The 15,208-nt window shown below is 37.8% G+C and overlaps 1 protein-coding gene across 1 annotated transcript in view; it reads right to left on the bottom strand.

Moving 5' to 3' along the window:
• Positions 1-249: 249 nt before the first annotated feature.
• LOC117904002 overlaps positions 250-15,208 on the bottom strand; it is a 29,152-nt gene continuing 14,193 nt past the window's right edge. Inside the window, exon 2 of the mRNA XM_034816534.1 lies at positions 250-542. Within this exon, the coding sequence (XP_034672425.1) occupies positions 250-542 (293 nt within the window). The remainder of the gene's footprint in view (positions 543-15,208) is intronic.

Here is a 15,208-nt window from a genome sequence, read left to right as displayed (position 1 = left end):
CCCCTTACTATCAAGGGAATGAGTAGTATCTGCCCATAATCCTCGAGCGATGGCCTCCTCAACACTGAAAGCTGCATAAACTAGACTCTTAAGATCCTGAAATGGAATGCCCACAAGACGTCTAGCAAACCTTGGTTGTAGGTTTTGAAGAACCATATCAATCTGATCCTGCTCCTTAGGCCGGTCTATCATACCAGCCACTTTTGCCCTCTAACGACTGACAAAAGAATAAATAGACTCGTATGGCCTCTATCTGGTGGCCTCCAACTCTCGTCTGGATACATCAATGTCAACGCTGAAAGTGAACTGAGTCAAGAACTCATGAGCTACATCCTTCCAGGTGCGGAGTCTCAAAGGCTCGACTGAGGCAAACCATCTCTGAGCTGCCCCACTAAGTGACATGGGAAATAGGGCCACCGACTGTGCATCATCTATCTCGTGTGCTCTCATGACTGTGTTGTATAGTCTCAAGTGGATCTTGGGACAACCAATCCCACTATAGTACTCAATGTCCGGCTTGAGAAACTTGGCGGGCAAGCTAGCTGCCAGTATGCCATCTCTATCATCCCAAGTCAAACCTTCATCCTGCAACCTGATCTATCTCATCCTGGACTAAAGCCTCTCAACCTTGGCTTCTTGCTCGACCAATCTAGTATCATTAGTAGTAGTAACAAAGGGAGGTGGCACTATGATAGTGGGTGGTGGAATGACCTCATAATGATCTGCCAGATGGAATGGAATACTAAGCAAAGCCCCATGTGGAAGAGTCTGTGTTATCTGAGATGCATGAGAAACTATCTCATCAGTGACCATGCCAACTTGATGAGGATCCTGGTGAGAACTCTCTATCTGATCCAAGCGTCTATTAACTCATGCCATGAACTCCTAAATAGAAGCAATAGTGGAAGCTAGCTCGTCCGACATTTCAATTAAACTGTCTGAACTCTGATATGAATATGATCTGATCAATCGACCTTTAACTCTCCTCTAAGAATGTGACTCTAGACTCAACCAAATCCTAAACTGACTCCCTACAATGCAAACAAAATGGATGAAGGACAAAAGATAGAACCTTAAAAGACAACTGTACAACATGCAAGCACATGGTCCTGAGGTGGTAATCCAAAATCTGGATGTGTGATGAGAACTTTGGAGTCATAAAGGTGTCCACTACAAGATGACTACAAATATGACTAGAGAATTCCTATCAATAATCCAAGATGAAAGAGGTATTAGAAACATGCTATCATGAGATCGATACTCCATCTATAACCACATATCCTTAACTCAACCTTCAACTTAAGCTCCATAAAGAGAAAAATGATAAGGTGATTAAGATAACTCTCTCGAAAAAAGTGTAAATGTGAAAATGTGTCTTTCACCTTTCCGTAATGAGAATATGAGCATCGAGTTGAAAATTAAATCAATGATCGAACAAAGAATGGAGTACTAGGCCCATGATAGGTGTACGGTGTAAAAAAATGATCATGATCAATGAACATATCCCAAAGCATCAAGTAAGTAACAACAAAGTGAAAGAATGTGTCAAGCCAAGAAAGAAAGACGAAAGCCCTAGGGAGAAAGCATGCTAAACTCATCAAATGAAAAGAATAATCTAAGATGACATGACAAAAGGTGATCCAATTGATACTAAATCTCGTATCGATCTCTGAGCACTCTCAAATGGAAACCAAAAAAGAAAACACTGGACCTAGGTGGTGACTAAGGCAACTTTGAAGGCTCTTGGATGCACTCACGTGTGAGGAAGGAACCCTAATCAAATGATCTAAGCTCATCCTACAAGGTCAAAGTGGCCCTAAAAGGAGGTGGGTGGACTTTAAAAGATCCCTAGCAGGAGTGATCGTACCCTCTTGAGGTATGCAACCCTCCGCATGCCTCTGAAGAGATGAGGTGCTTCCATGCAATGCGGTTATCACCTCCACACATGCACTACCTTGACATCCTAGGGGGGCTCCAATGGTGAAGGCTTCCCTAATGGCTGGTGTATCTCACAACTCTAATCACTCATCGAAAATCTAAGGTGCATAGTGAGTGGTGTGGGTGCATCTGAAAATCCTATGAAACTAAAAAGAAAACACACTGATCACATAGATATCCTAAAATCTAGCTCTGGCTATACAAGTCTTCAAAGTTCAGACTCCAATCAACATCAATGTGCCAGCCTCCTCCAGAATGCTCCCAAACATCGATATAGCCCATTGCTAGATCCTACTCCTAGCCTCTAGCTCGGTTAGAGAAACAAGTACACACAAGGCCTCACACTTGCAAATGTAAGAACTAAAATGAAGGAAATGACCGAAACCAAAGGGTTGGAGGTAAGGGGATAGATATGCTGCCCACACAGACAAACAACTCATGTAATCACACGGAATGAGAGAAGTCATGCAATAGACAATCATGCAAAGCACATGTATATCATCCAAATTTACACACAAGCTAAGCAAGAAATATGATAATTGAGATGAATATCTAGCAAGGATAGCATGCTCCATAACAACCATGATAAACTAAGAAAATCAAACATGTCAAGATGAATGAGATAAGCAACAAGAAGAATGTACATGTCAAGGTGAGCAGAGTAATCATACAACAAAAAGAGTCAATATGTGAGGATAGTCGAAAGGATCAATCGATATAATCAACATGACAATGCCTCAAACAAATACAATAACCAAGCATGCATCAAGGATACTGATATCAAGAGCTCTTAATGTGTAATCAAAATTCAAGCAAACAAAAGCATAAAGAGAGGTGTGTACCCTCTGATTGACTAATCAAATGCCACATTTGCCTCAACTTATGTTCAAGCTTGACCCTCTAGTGATCCCCAATAGAGTCGCCATTTTGTGGACCCCGCATTTTTGCACGCATGCATTTCCCACTCAATGGCATAACTCATTTTATTTATTTATTTTAAAAAAAAATGATTTTCAAAAATTTTTGGAGTCACCATTTATTTTTGTTTTATTTTTAAAGGGAAAACAAAATAAGAAAGAAAACCCTAAATATGACTCTTGAAGGAAAGACGAGTATATGAAAAATCGAGTCTAGGTCCGATGGTCGAGTTACCTATTGGGAATGTACGATAAAGATCGTAGCACCCCTCTAAGCCCTTAAAAAATGGGTCTCTCCTAATTAAGCTAAAGCAAGTGTGACAATTAATTGATCAAACATGGATATAAAAAAAATATCAATCTAAAAATAATCGAATGAACAAGAGAGGCAAAGAGTGTACCTGAGTAATGAGTTGATTGCTTCATGGAAAACAAAGATTAGAAAATGAACACAAGATAATCGCATGTGTCACAAAGCAAATCGATCAAGCATGGCAATCAATCAATCAATGAGAAAATCACATATGTTGGGCCCCACCAAAACCCGATTTATTTTTGCATGTTTTTATCCCATAAATTCCATTATTTGGAATTATGAAATTAAATTCAAGCGTATTTCAAAACATTTAAAAATTAAGGAAAATGTGAAATGATGCTTGTCGAAAAGAAAATGGTAGCTAATTTTATTGAAAAAAAATAGGATTTTAGGTAAGCCTAAAAATTTTAAGGATCAAAATTTGAGGAATTAAAATTATTTGAAAAAATAGAATTTGGAAAATTATTTGAAAACTGGAGTTTGGAAAATTATTTGAAAACTAGAGTTTGGAAAATTATTTGAAAACTGGAGTTTGGAAAATTATTTTTTAAAATCAAGGGGAAAAAATGGAAGAAAGCCAAGTGGCTATTGGGATTGTAGGCCAAAAGTGGCCATACAAATTGGAAACATGCAGGAGTGGGCCCAGGATCGGATGGTGCTAGCAAGGATGAGACTTAATCTTTTGAGTCTGGTCTTTCATCCTGTTTCCTCTGCTTGTGTCACAACTACTGTCATTTTCGTAGCAAATTCACTCAAATGGTTTCACCAAACCATGCACCATTTGGCTAAAAAATGACTCCACTGCAGATTGAGACGCCTCCTCACAGATGTCGTGTTTGTAAATGCAAAGATTGGACAGTTAGGTCGACAACGTGACAGGAGGGATGCCATATGCCCAGTCCTTGTGTAAACAAAAAAACGCAACCACCGCTAAATTGTTCGCCATCTTGGCAACTGAATTGCAAATCTGTTCTGATATACTATCTCAGACTGGAGATGCTATATTTGGAAGTTCCATAGCTTCATGGTGTTTTTCTTCTGAACCACTAAAGTCAACTCCCTGATCTTTCTTCCCTTTTCACTGAGAGCATTCTGAGTCCGAGTGGCATGAATGATGATCTCCATGCGCATCCCAGTTACTCTAACCTTGATGTCAGAGTATCCATCCTCAAGAATATCAATCAGCTGGTAATCAGTATGATTGACATGAGGAACATCACAATTGTGGGAAGATGGAACAAAATTTTCAAGTTTTTTCCTATTGAAGACATCAATCCCAACGAAGTGACACTTAGTATGACCATGCTAGCCGATCTTAGAGGTGGAAACTTCCACAATCTTGCAAGGGCGAGACTTAATGACAATGTACCCATTCTTGAGGATCATGCCAGCTTATTGAGGATAAGCCTTGGAGAAACCCAGTGCTTTTTCCAACTATCATATTTGTGAAGGTTGCCTATATTTTTAAGAACAACATACCTTCAATCAAGACGGGGTTTTGTTTTACAGCATAATCATTTTTCCTTAGCCAATATATGTAGCGTTCCAGTTTAGGATGGCGCATCATGAACATTTTGAGCAATTGTAGGGAATGCCTTAAAGAGCCTGAACTATTTTGGAAAGTAAAGGCTTGAACTTTGCATGGTATTTGATACCTGAAGCAATGCATTTAGGATTCATAGTGGAAAAATCTGAACGCTTGAAGGTCCGCGGGGTGATGAGTTTGATGTGTAAGAAGGTTTAGGTGGCAGATTAGGTAAGTGTGAAGGATGGGGACTGGTGGATGGGTGAAGCTGAAGGAGATGAGTATGAGAAGTAGTTGGTGGAATGGGTGGTGGAAAGTAGTGAGAGAAAATGAGTTTAGTGGGTATGGAAGATAGGGAAGTGGTGAGCATGAACGGTGATGGGTATGGTGGGTATGAAGGATAGTAGATTTTGCAAAGGTTTGATGGGGCCATGCATGGCCAAGCAAAAGGTGAGGGAGATGATGGCCTTGGATGAATCCTTCATTTTCAAATTCCTAGTGATTTGTATCAATTTTTCTGAAACCATAGTTATTGAGTTGACGCATGAAGCTTGAGAAATTATTGTGCTTGAAATACTTAGGGAGCAATTGGTGACTGAACTTGGTCGTGTCCTGTATCACGAAGCTGTCATTGCTTAAACTCCATGAAATTATGGCGTCCAAGGCTTCATCAAAGATTCGGTGCTGCAGTTGTCATCTTCTCCTTCTGCTACCATTGCCTGTCCTCCAACAACTCTATTTCTAGGAAGCAAATGCATCGCCTAGCAATCTGATCAAATGTAGAAGACCACTAGCAATCATAGGCTTGAATACATTCAGTTCAAAATTACCATTTGATCCACCTACAATAGCAGCTATGTGATTTCCCATAACTTGAGCGTAAACCCTTGTGAGAGCCTCACACTGAGTAAGGTTAACCTTTCTAGGCATAATACTATTGTCTGGCTTGTTTTCATGGAAGTTCAAGCTTTTTGTCTCTAGATAACAAAGATCACCTTGAGAGTGGCATTGAACCTCATTTGACTAAGGAACATTGGTAACATAAGCTTCATCATTGCCACCCTTTAGTAGTAGTTTATTTTTGTAGTGTGATGCGTCAGGATACCCATAATCATATGGAGTCTCCTTAATGGACCTAAAGGAATACAGAGTAGGGCCATCATTTTCACCATTTAAGAGAGACATAGGAAGTAAGGACTCTACAAAGAATGAGCCTCTATAACCTTCAAAATCAGAGAATTATACAACCTTACTTTCAGAATATCCAGGCCCTGAGAATGGCATAGTGGTCACTAGGTTCTCTCAAACCAGAGGTAAGTGCTACGCCCACTGAAGCCATCCCCTAAAATAATTGCTTGATCACTTTTTACTCATTTCTCTCAGTGAAAGCAATCATTTACCAATCAAACTTGAGAGAATAAGACATCTACCATGTAAATTGAGAGAGAAAATCGGAGGTAGGTTTGGAGAATCAAAGAAGTGACCCATTGTTTGCCAAACTTATTGGCTTCTGACATGACACTTCAGAACCAAGATGTTTATTGACGTTGTTTAGCTTAATGAACTCAGATGGCAAAGTGATCCCAAATACCAAGACTCCAATACAGTCACGTGGCCAATATTTTTTTAACTAAACAACTGAAGTATAGTTATAATCAGAAATACTCCATTAAGTTCATTTGCCCCCATAACCACACTCCTCCACACAACTTTGCTATTAACGATATCACTTCACCATCAACAAGAAACAAAGTAATGAATAGAGAAGAATAAAAATGTAAAAACAGAGTACGCATTTAGTTTTATGTCATGAACTTTCAAATAGCTAGGAGTAGGTGGAATCCAAAGGAAATAAGAGCATGATTTTGATACATCAAGTTCAGGGAAGGAGCAAAGCATTAGGTATTTATAAGAGAAATAAAAAACACCCCAAATAAGACCAAAACAGAGCATGCATATAAATAGTAGATCCAACAAAGCAAATGAGTGGCCCTTGATGTCCACACTAATCAACAAATCAATGCCCAAAAAAATAGCTGAAAATGAGAGTAAATCAATGTGGAAAGTAGAGATACGAAGCTCACAGTAGTCATACCTGGAAAGCTCCCCTCAAGCAAAAAGTTGTTAGGCTTCAATCTCTACTTTCCTCTCCTAAGCTTACCTCAAAATCACAACAAACTCACTCCCTTTCTTTCCTTTGTTCTTCTCATTGTTCAACTCATTTTCATAGCCTCAAACCCTCTCAAAATCCTACTCACTCCTCTATTAAGCTCAAACTCACCTCCTTATAGTTCCTCTTGCTCCAGATCTCTTTCCTAGCTCACTTTCTCCTATTTTCTCTCACTTCCTTTATTCTTCTATCTTTCAGTTGGTTTTCTTCTTCTATCCCCCCTACAACCCTCTTGCCCATCAAGCAACCTCACGCTCCAGCAACAACCATGCCCCTTGTAACGACCTACATCTCTCCCAAATCTTCACGAACGGTCCTAGAATATTCCTCTTACACGTGTTGTTCTCTCATTGCATCCTCATCCCACTACTATGATTTCCTAATGGCCAATCCTGAGGTGACACATGGCCCTCTAAGATTCTTCCATCTGGCAAAAATAACCTGCAAAGAATAAACCCAAAAATGGGGGTCTACAAATATGCCCATCTTCGGTAAAGCTCACAAGTGTTAGGAATATGAACATTAGAGTGAAAAGAAAGTGTGAATAGTGAGTGAAATGAAGTGAACTCTACCGAAGAACAAAGAAGACCCCCAAAGGGACACTAGCAAAACACAAACTCACTCAGGCCAATAAAAGAACAAAAGAGACTTTAATCATAAGAGAAAGATCCCTCAAAGTGCTTATAAGGTTGTACCAAGGACCTAGACTCCTTCTAAGATGTCTCTAAAAGTGACTCAAAGATCAATGTCAAATATGAGTAACAGTCAAACCACCTGTGAGTACAGTAAAAAATACGTCCAAAGGGAATCACCCTATATGTGTATTACATGAGAACGCTAAGCATAGTGTGCCCAACAACATGACCGAAATATGTGTTGTGAACTTAAAGGATTATGTCATGTGTAGTAGAAGGGGGAAGTCTAGAAGAATGTGAGTTTTTTTAGGGAGAAATTAGAGGTCATAGAGAAATTAAAGTCCTTATTCAATAGAAATAAGTCATCCAATTGTAAGGATTAGGAGTGATAGAGGGAGATAGTTTGAAAATGTGGATGTTTACCACTTTTGCAAGTCTAAAGGAATTAAACATGAATTTTCAGCCTTTAGAACTCCTCAACAAAATGGAGTAGTTGAAAGAAATAATATAGTGCTATAATAAATGGCTAGGGTGATGATTTACATGTTAGGAACCCCAAATTACTTTGTTCTCAGGCCCTATATCTCATAAGGTACATGCATCTATCTGTAGATGTCTCTAAATTAATCATAGCGGAAACATATGGCTATAAAAACCATTATTAACTATAGATCTAGAGATACAATATTCATACATATGATCTGGATGTTTCCAATCAAAATCCATTCAATAAAGAAGAAGCTTGAAGAGTTCGAAGGTCTCGTACACCCAAGATTTTTCACTTGATGACTCGGACCATGATCTTGGCACTCCAAAGTGTGGGCAATGAAAGGGAGGAAGCTTTCTCTCTCTCTCTCTCTCTCTCTCTCTCTCTCTCTCTATCTATCTATCTATCTATCTTTGGAAATGGAAGATGACTAACTGAAAGTCACTAGGAAACGCTAACCTATAAGGAGGTATTTATAGGGTTGCTCACTAGGTTTAAGTGACTTGACTCATCAAGGGTTGGATCACTTAATCTAGCCCAAAATAGGTTCTAATTGATTAATGAACCATATAAGGTCATTTAATTAATAAATTATTCCAATTTAGAGACCTTGTCCATTATCCCCTATGCAATCTTTAATAATTACCAAAACATCCTTATGCATAAGAATAAACTTAAAGCCAATACAATCCTCATAAACTGTGTCATCATGGTATATAAGCTCAAAGCAGGGACCATTAGGACTCATAGGAGTATTAGCTCCCTCGTAATCTAATTTCGAAGTTGATTCAACATTCCATTAAAGAGAATCAATTGCACTCCAATACCCTATGTAAATAACAATGAGACGAAGCTTGAGTTCATGACCTTCTACCCATTGCAAGTAGACTTCCCATGAACTAGTATCCATAATCTAACGATGTAGTATTATCACCTATCAAGATTACCTCTCAAATCCTTGAGTTACATATCTCACTTATTATGTGATCAACTGACATACTCTAACTCTAAGGAACATATGTCAAATTCCACTAAAGGAATTACTATGTCCACATATTTCATGATCACATATCCTTTAAATCACCTAAGAGGACATACTATCCCAATCCTATGAGATATCATGGTGCCTCTATTGAGAATACTTGTTGCTACCAACCTCCATCAATAATGACCTAATTCATAGGGATATATAACCATTTTAGGGTCTCGCCCATAAGTCAAAGTCTTTTGTTGATTTTGGCACAAACTCAATATCCTCTCAAAGTTGAGAGTCCATATAATATAGTAGCTTAGTGAATCATGACAATTGATGCCATGCATCATGATTCACAATAGGTCCTGTCCAATGTGGATCACATACAATAGTACACTCACCATGGGAAACCCATCCCAATGACCAAAATAAGTCATCCCTCAAATTAGGAGGTGGTGCGCTACAGTCTCTACTAGATTGCCAACGTCCATGAACTAACTGTGGACAACTTATCTACTTACAAGGAACCCATGACTTGTATCTTTTGTACAACTCCTAATGCACTTAAGTCATGTACAATGTAAGAGACATGAGTCAAATGCTCAAATTAATGTCAATACACCAATATGATAGCAAAATGACGGTTAAGTTTAACTTTATTACATCATATCTTGCTTTGAGGGGCCCAATCCTAAGATCATATGCATAATACCTCATATGCAATTTTGGGTAGAAACGATTAATACTGCATGTTATGCTGCCGATAGGAGTTTTCTTAGGCTTGGAACAAAGAAGACATCTTATGAACTATGGACTAGGAGAAAACCTAATCTTAAATATTTTAGGACTTTGGGCAGTGAGTGCCACATACTCAGGAAAGAGAAGAACCTTGGGAAATTTGATGCTAAATCTGATGTAGGTATATTCCCTAAACTATTCTACTATGAGTAAAGCCTATAAGGTTTATAATCAAAATTCACAGATTATATAGGAGTCTTTTAATGTAGTTATAAATGATACTAGTGATTACTATCAAAAAGTGCTATTTTATAGCTTGTAATTAACTCTTTTAAACACTCTTGAGTAGTAATTATTATCTTTTAACCCAATTAACATGTTAAGGCCCCTTGCAATCAATTCTAATCAAATTGTGTTTAGTTTTGGTGTTTTGATAGCTTTTTGATCACCAAAGCAATATGAGATTGAGGAGAGTTAATTGGAATCCTTGGCAAAGTAATGGAAAGCTTAGAAGTATGAAGAACCAAAGCTTTGAAGTCCTTTGCCATAAGCAAAGTGGAAATGCAAGGAGGGGAAGCAAAGAGAATCCAGCCATGAAGGATTCTTGATGACAGTCATTTCAGACACTTTTGGAGCACTTCCTGGAGTTCAAATTATGTATGCTATATACCATTTCAAAGCTCAGGAAGTCAAGAATCTAATGCTTCAAACCGTGTTTGATTTGGAGCTGAAACGAGGAAGTTACAACCTTTGGAAGACAACTGCTCCAAGCTGAAGGAAGGCTTCAGAAAAGTGCTGCGAAATCACCCTTTTGTTGCGGAATGATTTCGCAGCCTTTTTGCACAGTGCTATGGATTTCCCCTGAAGTTTCACGATGCGATGGAAGCCAAACACCACAAGATGAAAGCCAACTTCGCAGCGCTGCGGAACCAGCCTTTTGTTGCGAAGTGATTTCGCAGCCCTTCTTGTTTGTCTGCGAAATTTCGCAGACCTCTTTTTCACCTGCGAAACGGTCCTTAGTGCTTCCCGATATTTGTGACCGACACTTGGAGATATTTTTCTTCAGATTTTTGATGTCTAAATCCCCATTTTCTCCTTGTAACCCACCTATCATAGGATTCCTTAGTTATTAAGTTTGGAAAAGGGGTGAATAACCTCAGATATTTTGTTTTGTAATTTTCTTTATATATATCTCTTGAGAGCTTGTTCTTGAGGAGGGTGGTTACGAGGCATCCTTTGTACAGTTTTGGGAAGGAAGTAAAATACAGAGCACTTGCTCTACTTTTCATATATATTCTTATTTTCTCGTTAGTTTTATTTCTAGCTAATCAAACTCTAAGGATTTTTCCTCAGATGATGAGAGGCTAGGCTCTTTGTCTCTTGGAGTGAGGAAAGCCGGGTAAGTTTCCTCATGCATAAATTGGAAGTTTTGTTGTTTTAGTTTTTAATGAAGAGAAAGAGTGACCCGTTAATGGTTTTTATCTTTTTAGTTAACTTAAAACGCCTTTAAATCACCTGGGCCAACACTTGGTAAGGCAAGTGATCTCCATCCATGGAGATTCACTAGTTTACCCCTTGCGAGCCTCTGGGAGGTGACTTGAAGGTAGGATTTTCTAGAATTGCCAACACTTGGTAAGCTTTTGGACTCTAAGGAGACATCCATTAGTTATCTCTTGCGAGCTTGTGAAGGGAAATCCAAGGTTAAAGATCACCTTGAATGGCAAGTGCTAGGTGAGAAGCACGAGCCATTGCAAGTTGCATCAGTGAGAGGGATTTAGTGTTTGAACCCATTAAAGGGAAGCATCTGTACAACACCGGTTGGAGAAGGAACTATATGTTAATTCTCTAATGCGAGGAAAAGAAACAAGTGACCGGAACTCCCTTTTTGTATAAGGAATCTGAGCCTAGTGATCTGAAACTCCAAGAAACACTTTTCTAAGTAAAATCAGTTACTATTTTTTATTAGTTTAAAACCAAACTTTTTTTATTTCAAACGTCTTTATGTTTTCTTTTAAAGCTAACCTTGAAATGAAAAGGCACCAATTCAGCTTTGAATTAATATCATTTGCAAAGTGAAAACCCATCCCAGTGAACGATCCTAGAGCCACTATGCTATAGTAGCTTTGTCTTTGCTACCCTAGTATATGGTGTAATAGGTTATAAATTTTGTTGATTACTCCCTCAATCAAGGAGCACCAGCTGGACACGAATCAGCTGAGACACCAATTAGGCATGAATCAACTAGGTATGATCAGGATGTAATTGAGAGTCAAATTTTAACCCATGAATCAATTGGGGAAACCCTAAAGACTTGGAGATCATAAAAGAAAACCTTAATGATATCCTTGAAAGAGACATTGACCCTAACATGGATGAAGATGTACCTTTAGATGACACTCATAAAAAAATGAGGAATAAGCATAGATCCAGAATACCTAAGAACCACCAAATCTAAAATGTTATTAGAAATGTTAATGAACAAGTGGTTACTAGGAGACAATTAAGATTAAACGAGATGGGTCTTGTAAGCTATACCTCTCAATTGGAGCTAAAGAATGTGGAAGAAGCTTTAGGAGATGAATCTTGGACTACCACACTCCAGGAAGAGTTAAATCAATTCACTAGGAATGACATATGGTACTTAGTCCCTAAGCGTAAAGATAAACATGTCATAGGTACAAAATGGATTTTCAAGAACAGTAAGATGAAAATGGGGTCATTGTGAGAAACAAAGAAAGACCTGTTGCCTAATGATACTCACAGAAAGAGAGGATTTATTATGAAGAGACATTTGTGCCTATTGTTGATTAGAATCAATAAGAATACTTTTGGGATACTTTTGGCAATAGCATTATCCTTGAGGATAAAGAATTTATCAAATGGATGTCTAGAGTGATTTTCTAAATTGTATTTTGAGTGAAGAAGTTTATGTTAAGCAACCTAAGGGATTTGAGGATCCAAAATTTTATTGGGAGGAAAAGAGGGTGGAGACTATGACTCTCTTTCTCTTTGCATGGTGGAAGACAAAAGTTATAGAAATCCTAACCCTAGGGGGTATTTATAGGGATCCTAACTAAGCTTAAATGACTTGAGCCCATATGGGCTTAGGTCAATTAATCTAGCCCAAAATGGGTCCTAATTGATTAATTAACCTAATAGAGCCTACTAATTAATCAATTAGCCCAATCTAAAGACCTTATTCACTTACCCTTGTGCAACCTTACATAACTACTAAAACACGCTTATGCACAAAAGTGAACCTAGAGCCAATCCAAACCTAATAATCCATGTCAAAAAAGGTATATAAGCTTAGTGAATGGACCATTGGGAACCATAGGAGTACTAGCTCCCTCATAATCCAATTATGAAATTGATTCAATATCCCACTATAGAGAATCAACTGAACTCTAGTATCCTATATAAATAACAACGAGACACTAAGTGCTCAGGGTCGTGACCTACTATCCACTACATCTAGACTCCTCATGAATTGGTATCTGTAATTTAACAAGGTAGTGTTATCACCTATCAAGATTACCTCTCAAATCCTTGAGTTACAAATTTTATTTATTATGTGATCAGTTAACATACTCTATTTCTAAGGAACATATGTCAAATTTCACAAAAAGAATTACTGTTTCCACAAATTTTATTATCACATGTCCTTTGGATCACCCAAGGGGACACACTATCTCAATCCCATTTGATATCATAGTGCTTATACCGAGAATAACTATTGCCACTAGGCTCCATCAATAGTGACCCAATCCATAACTATATACGACCATTTTAAGGTTTCACCCAAAGGTTAAAGCCTCATGTTGATTTTGGTAGAGACTCAATATCCTCTCAAGGTTGAGAGTCCATTCAGAATAGTAGCTTGGTGAATCATGACAGTTGATAGTCTTGAGTCATGATTCACTGTAGGTCCTATCCAGTGTGCATCACATACACTAGTGTACTCACCATGGGAAACCCATCTCGAAGGCTAAGACAAGTCATCCTTCCAATTAGGAGGCGGTGCACTACAATCTCTACTAGTTTGCCTAAATCCATGAACCAACTATGGACAACTTATTTATTTACAAAGAACCCATGACTTGTATCTTCTGTGCAACTCCTAATGCACCCAAGTCATGTACAATGTAAGAGATATGGATTGGATGCTCAAATCAATGTCAATACACCAAAAAAAAAATAGGAAGGGGATCCTTAAGTATAACTTTGTTACATCATGTCTTGCTTTTAAGGGCTCAATCCCAACAAATTCGTCAATCATGTCTATAGGTTAAAGAAAGCCCTTTATGGATTAAAGCAAACTCTTAGAGCTTGGTAAGAGAGGCTCACAACCTATCTTTTGGAGAAAAAGTTTGAAAGAGGGAGAGTTGGTAGAACCTTGTTTATAAATAGGTCCAAAGATGAATTGTTAGTGGGTCAAATTTATGTTGATGATGTTATTTTTGGAGCTATCTCAAGTGACCTTGCTATTAGTTTCACCGAGAAAATGAAAATTGAATTTGAGATGAGCATGGTAGGTAAATTAATCTTCTTCCTAGGATTGCAAAATAGGTAACTAAAAGATAGAATTCTTCTTGCTCAATCCAAGTATGCTAGGGAATTAGTTAAGAAATTCAATCTAAAATCATCCAAACACTCTAGAACAGCTATGAGAACTACCACTAAGCTTAAAAGGATGCATCTAGAAAAGATGTTGAGCAAAAGCTTTATAGAAGTATGATAAGAAGCTTACTTTACCTCACTACGAGTCGTCCTAACATATCTTTTAGTGTTGGAGCTTGTTCTAGATATCAAGAACTCCCTAAAGAGTCACACTTAATGTCTATTAAAGGAACAATTTGTTATATAAATGGAACTTTTGATTATGGTTTGTGGTATCCCTATGATTATTCTTTTGTGATTGTTGGATATTTCGATATTGATTGGGACAAAAATGTTGATTGGGTTGGAAATGTTGAGGATAGAAAAAACACATCTAGTGTTTGTTTTTTTTTATTGGTGATTGTCTTGTGGCTTGGCTTAGTAAGAAACAAAACTCTATATCCTTATCCACTATTTAAGTTGAGTATATTACTATTGGGAGTTGTTATACGAAACTCCTTTGGATGAAGCAAATGCTTGAAGATTATGGAATTGAGCAAGGGACCATGAATATACCTTGTAATGACTCTAGTGCTAGAAACGTCTTAAAGAATCTTGTTCTTCATTCTTGTACTAAAGATATTGAAATATGTCATCATTTCATTAGGGATTTTGTTAAAGAAAAGGTTGTTTCTCTAGAGTTTATTCCTATTGAACATCAATTGGTAGATATTCTTACCAAACCTCTAGATTCTCTTATGTTCGAGCACCTTAGGAAATCCTTAGGCATATGTTTATTTGGTTGATCATCTCAGAAATAAGATTCAAAGGTTTTGAGCTTAGTGTTTGTATGTGTTTTTGTTTCCTTTAGCCTTATTTTACTTTAGGCATATGATTATTGTTTATTTAC

This window comes from Vitis riparia, chromosome 17 (genome assembly GCF_004353265.1).
Source record: "Vitis riparia cultivar Riparia Gloire de Montpellier isolate 1030 chromosome 17, EGFV_Vit.rip_1.0, whole genome shotgun sequence".
NCBI classification, from domain to species: Eukaryota; Viridiplantae; Streptophyta; class Magnoliopsida; order Vitales; family Vitaceae; genus Vitis; species Vitis riparia.
Note: the sequence above shows the minus strand (reverse complement) of the source record. Positions and strands in the feature narration are given on the sequence as shown.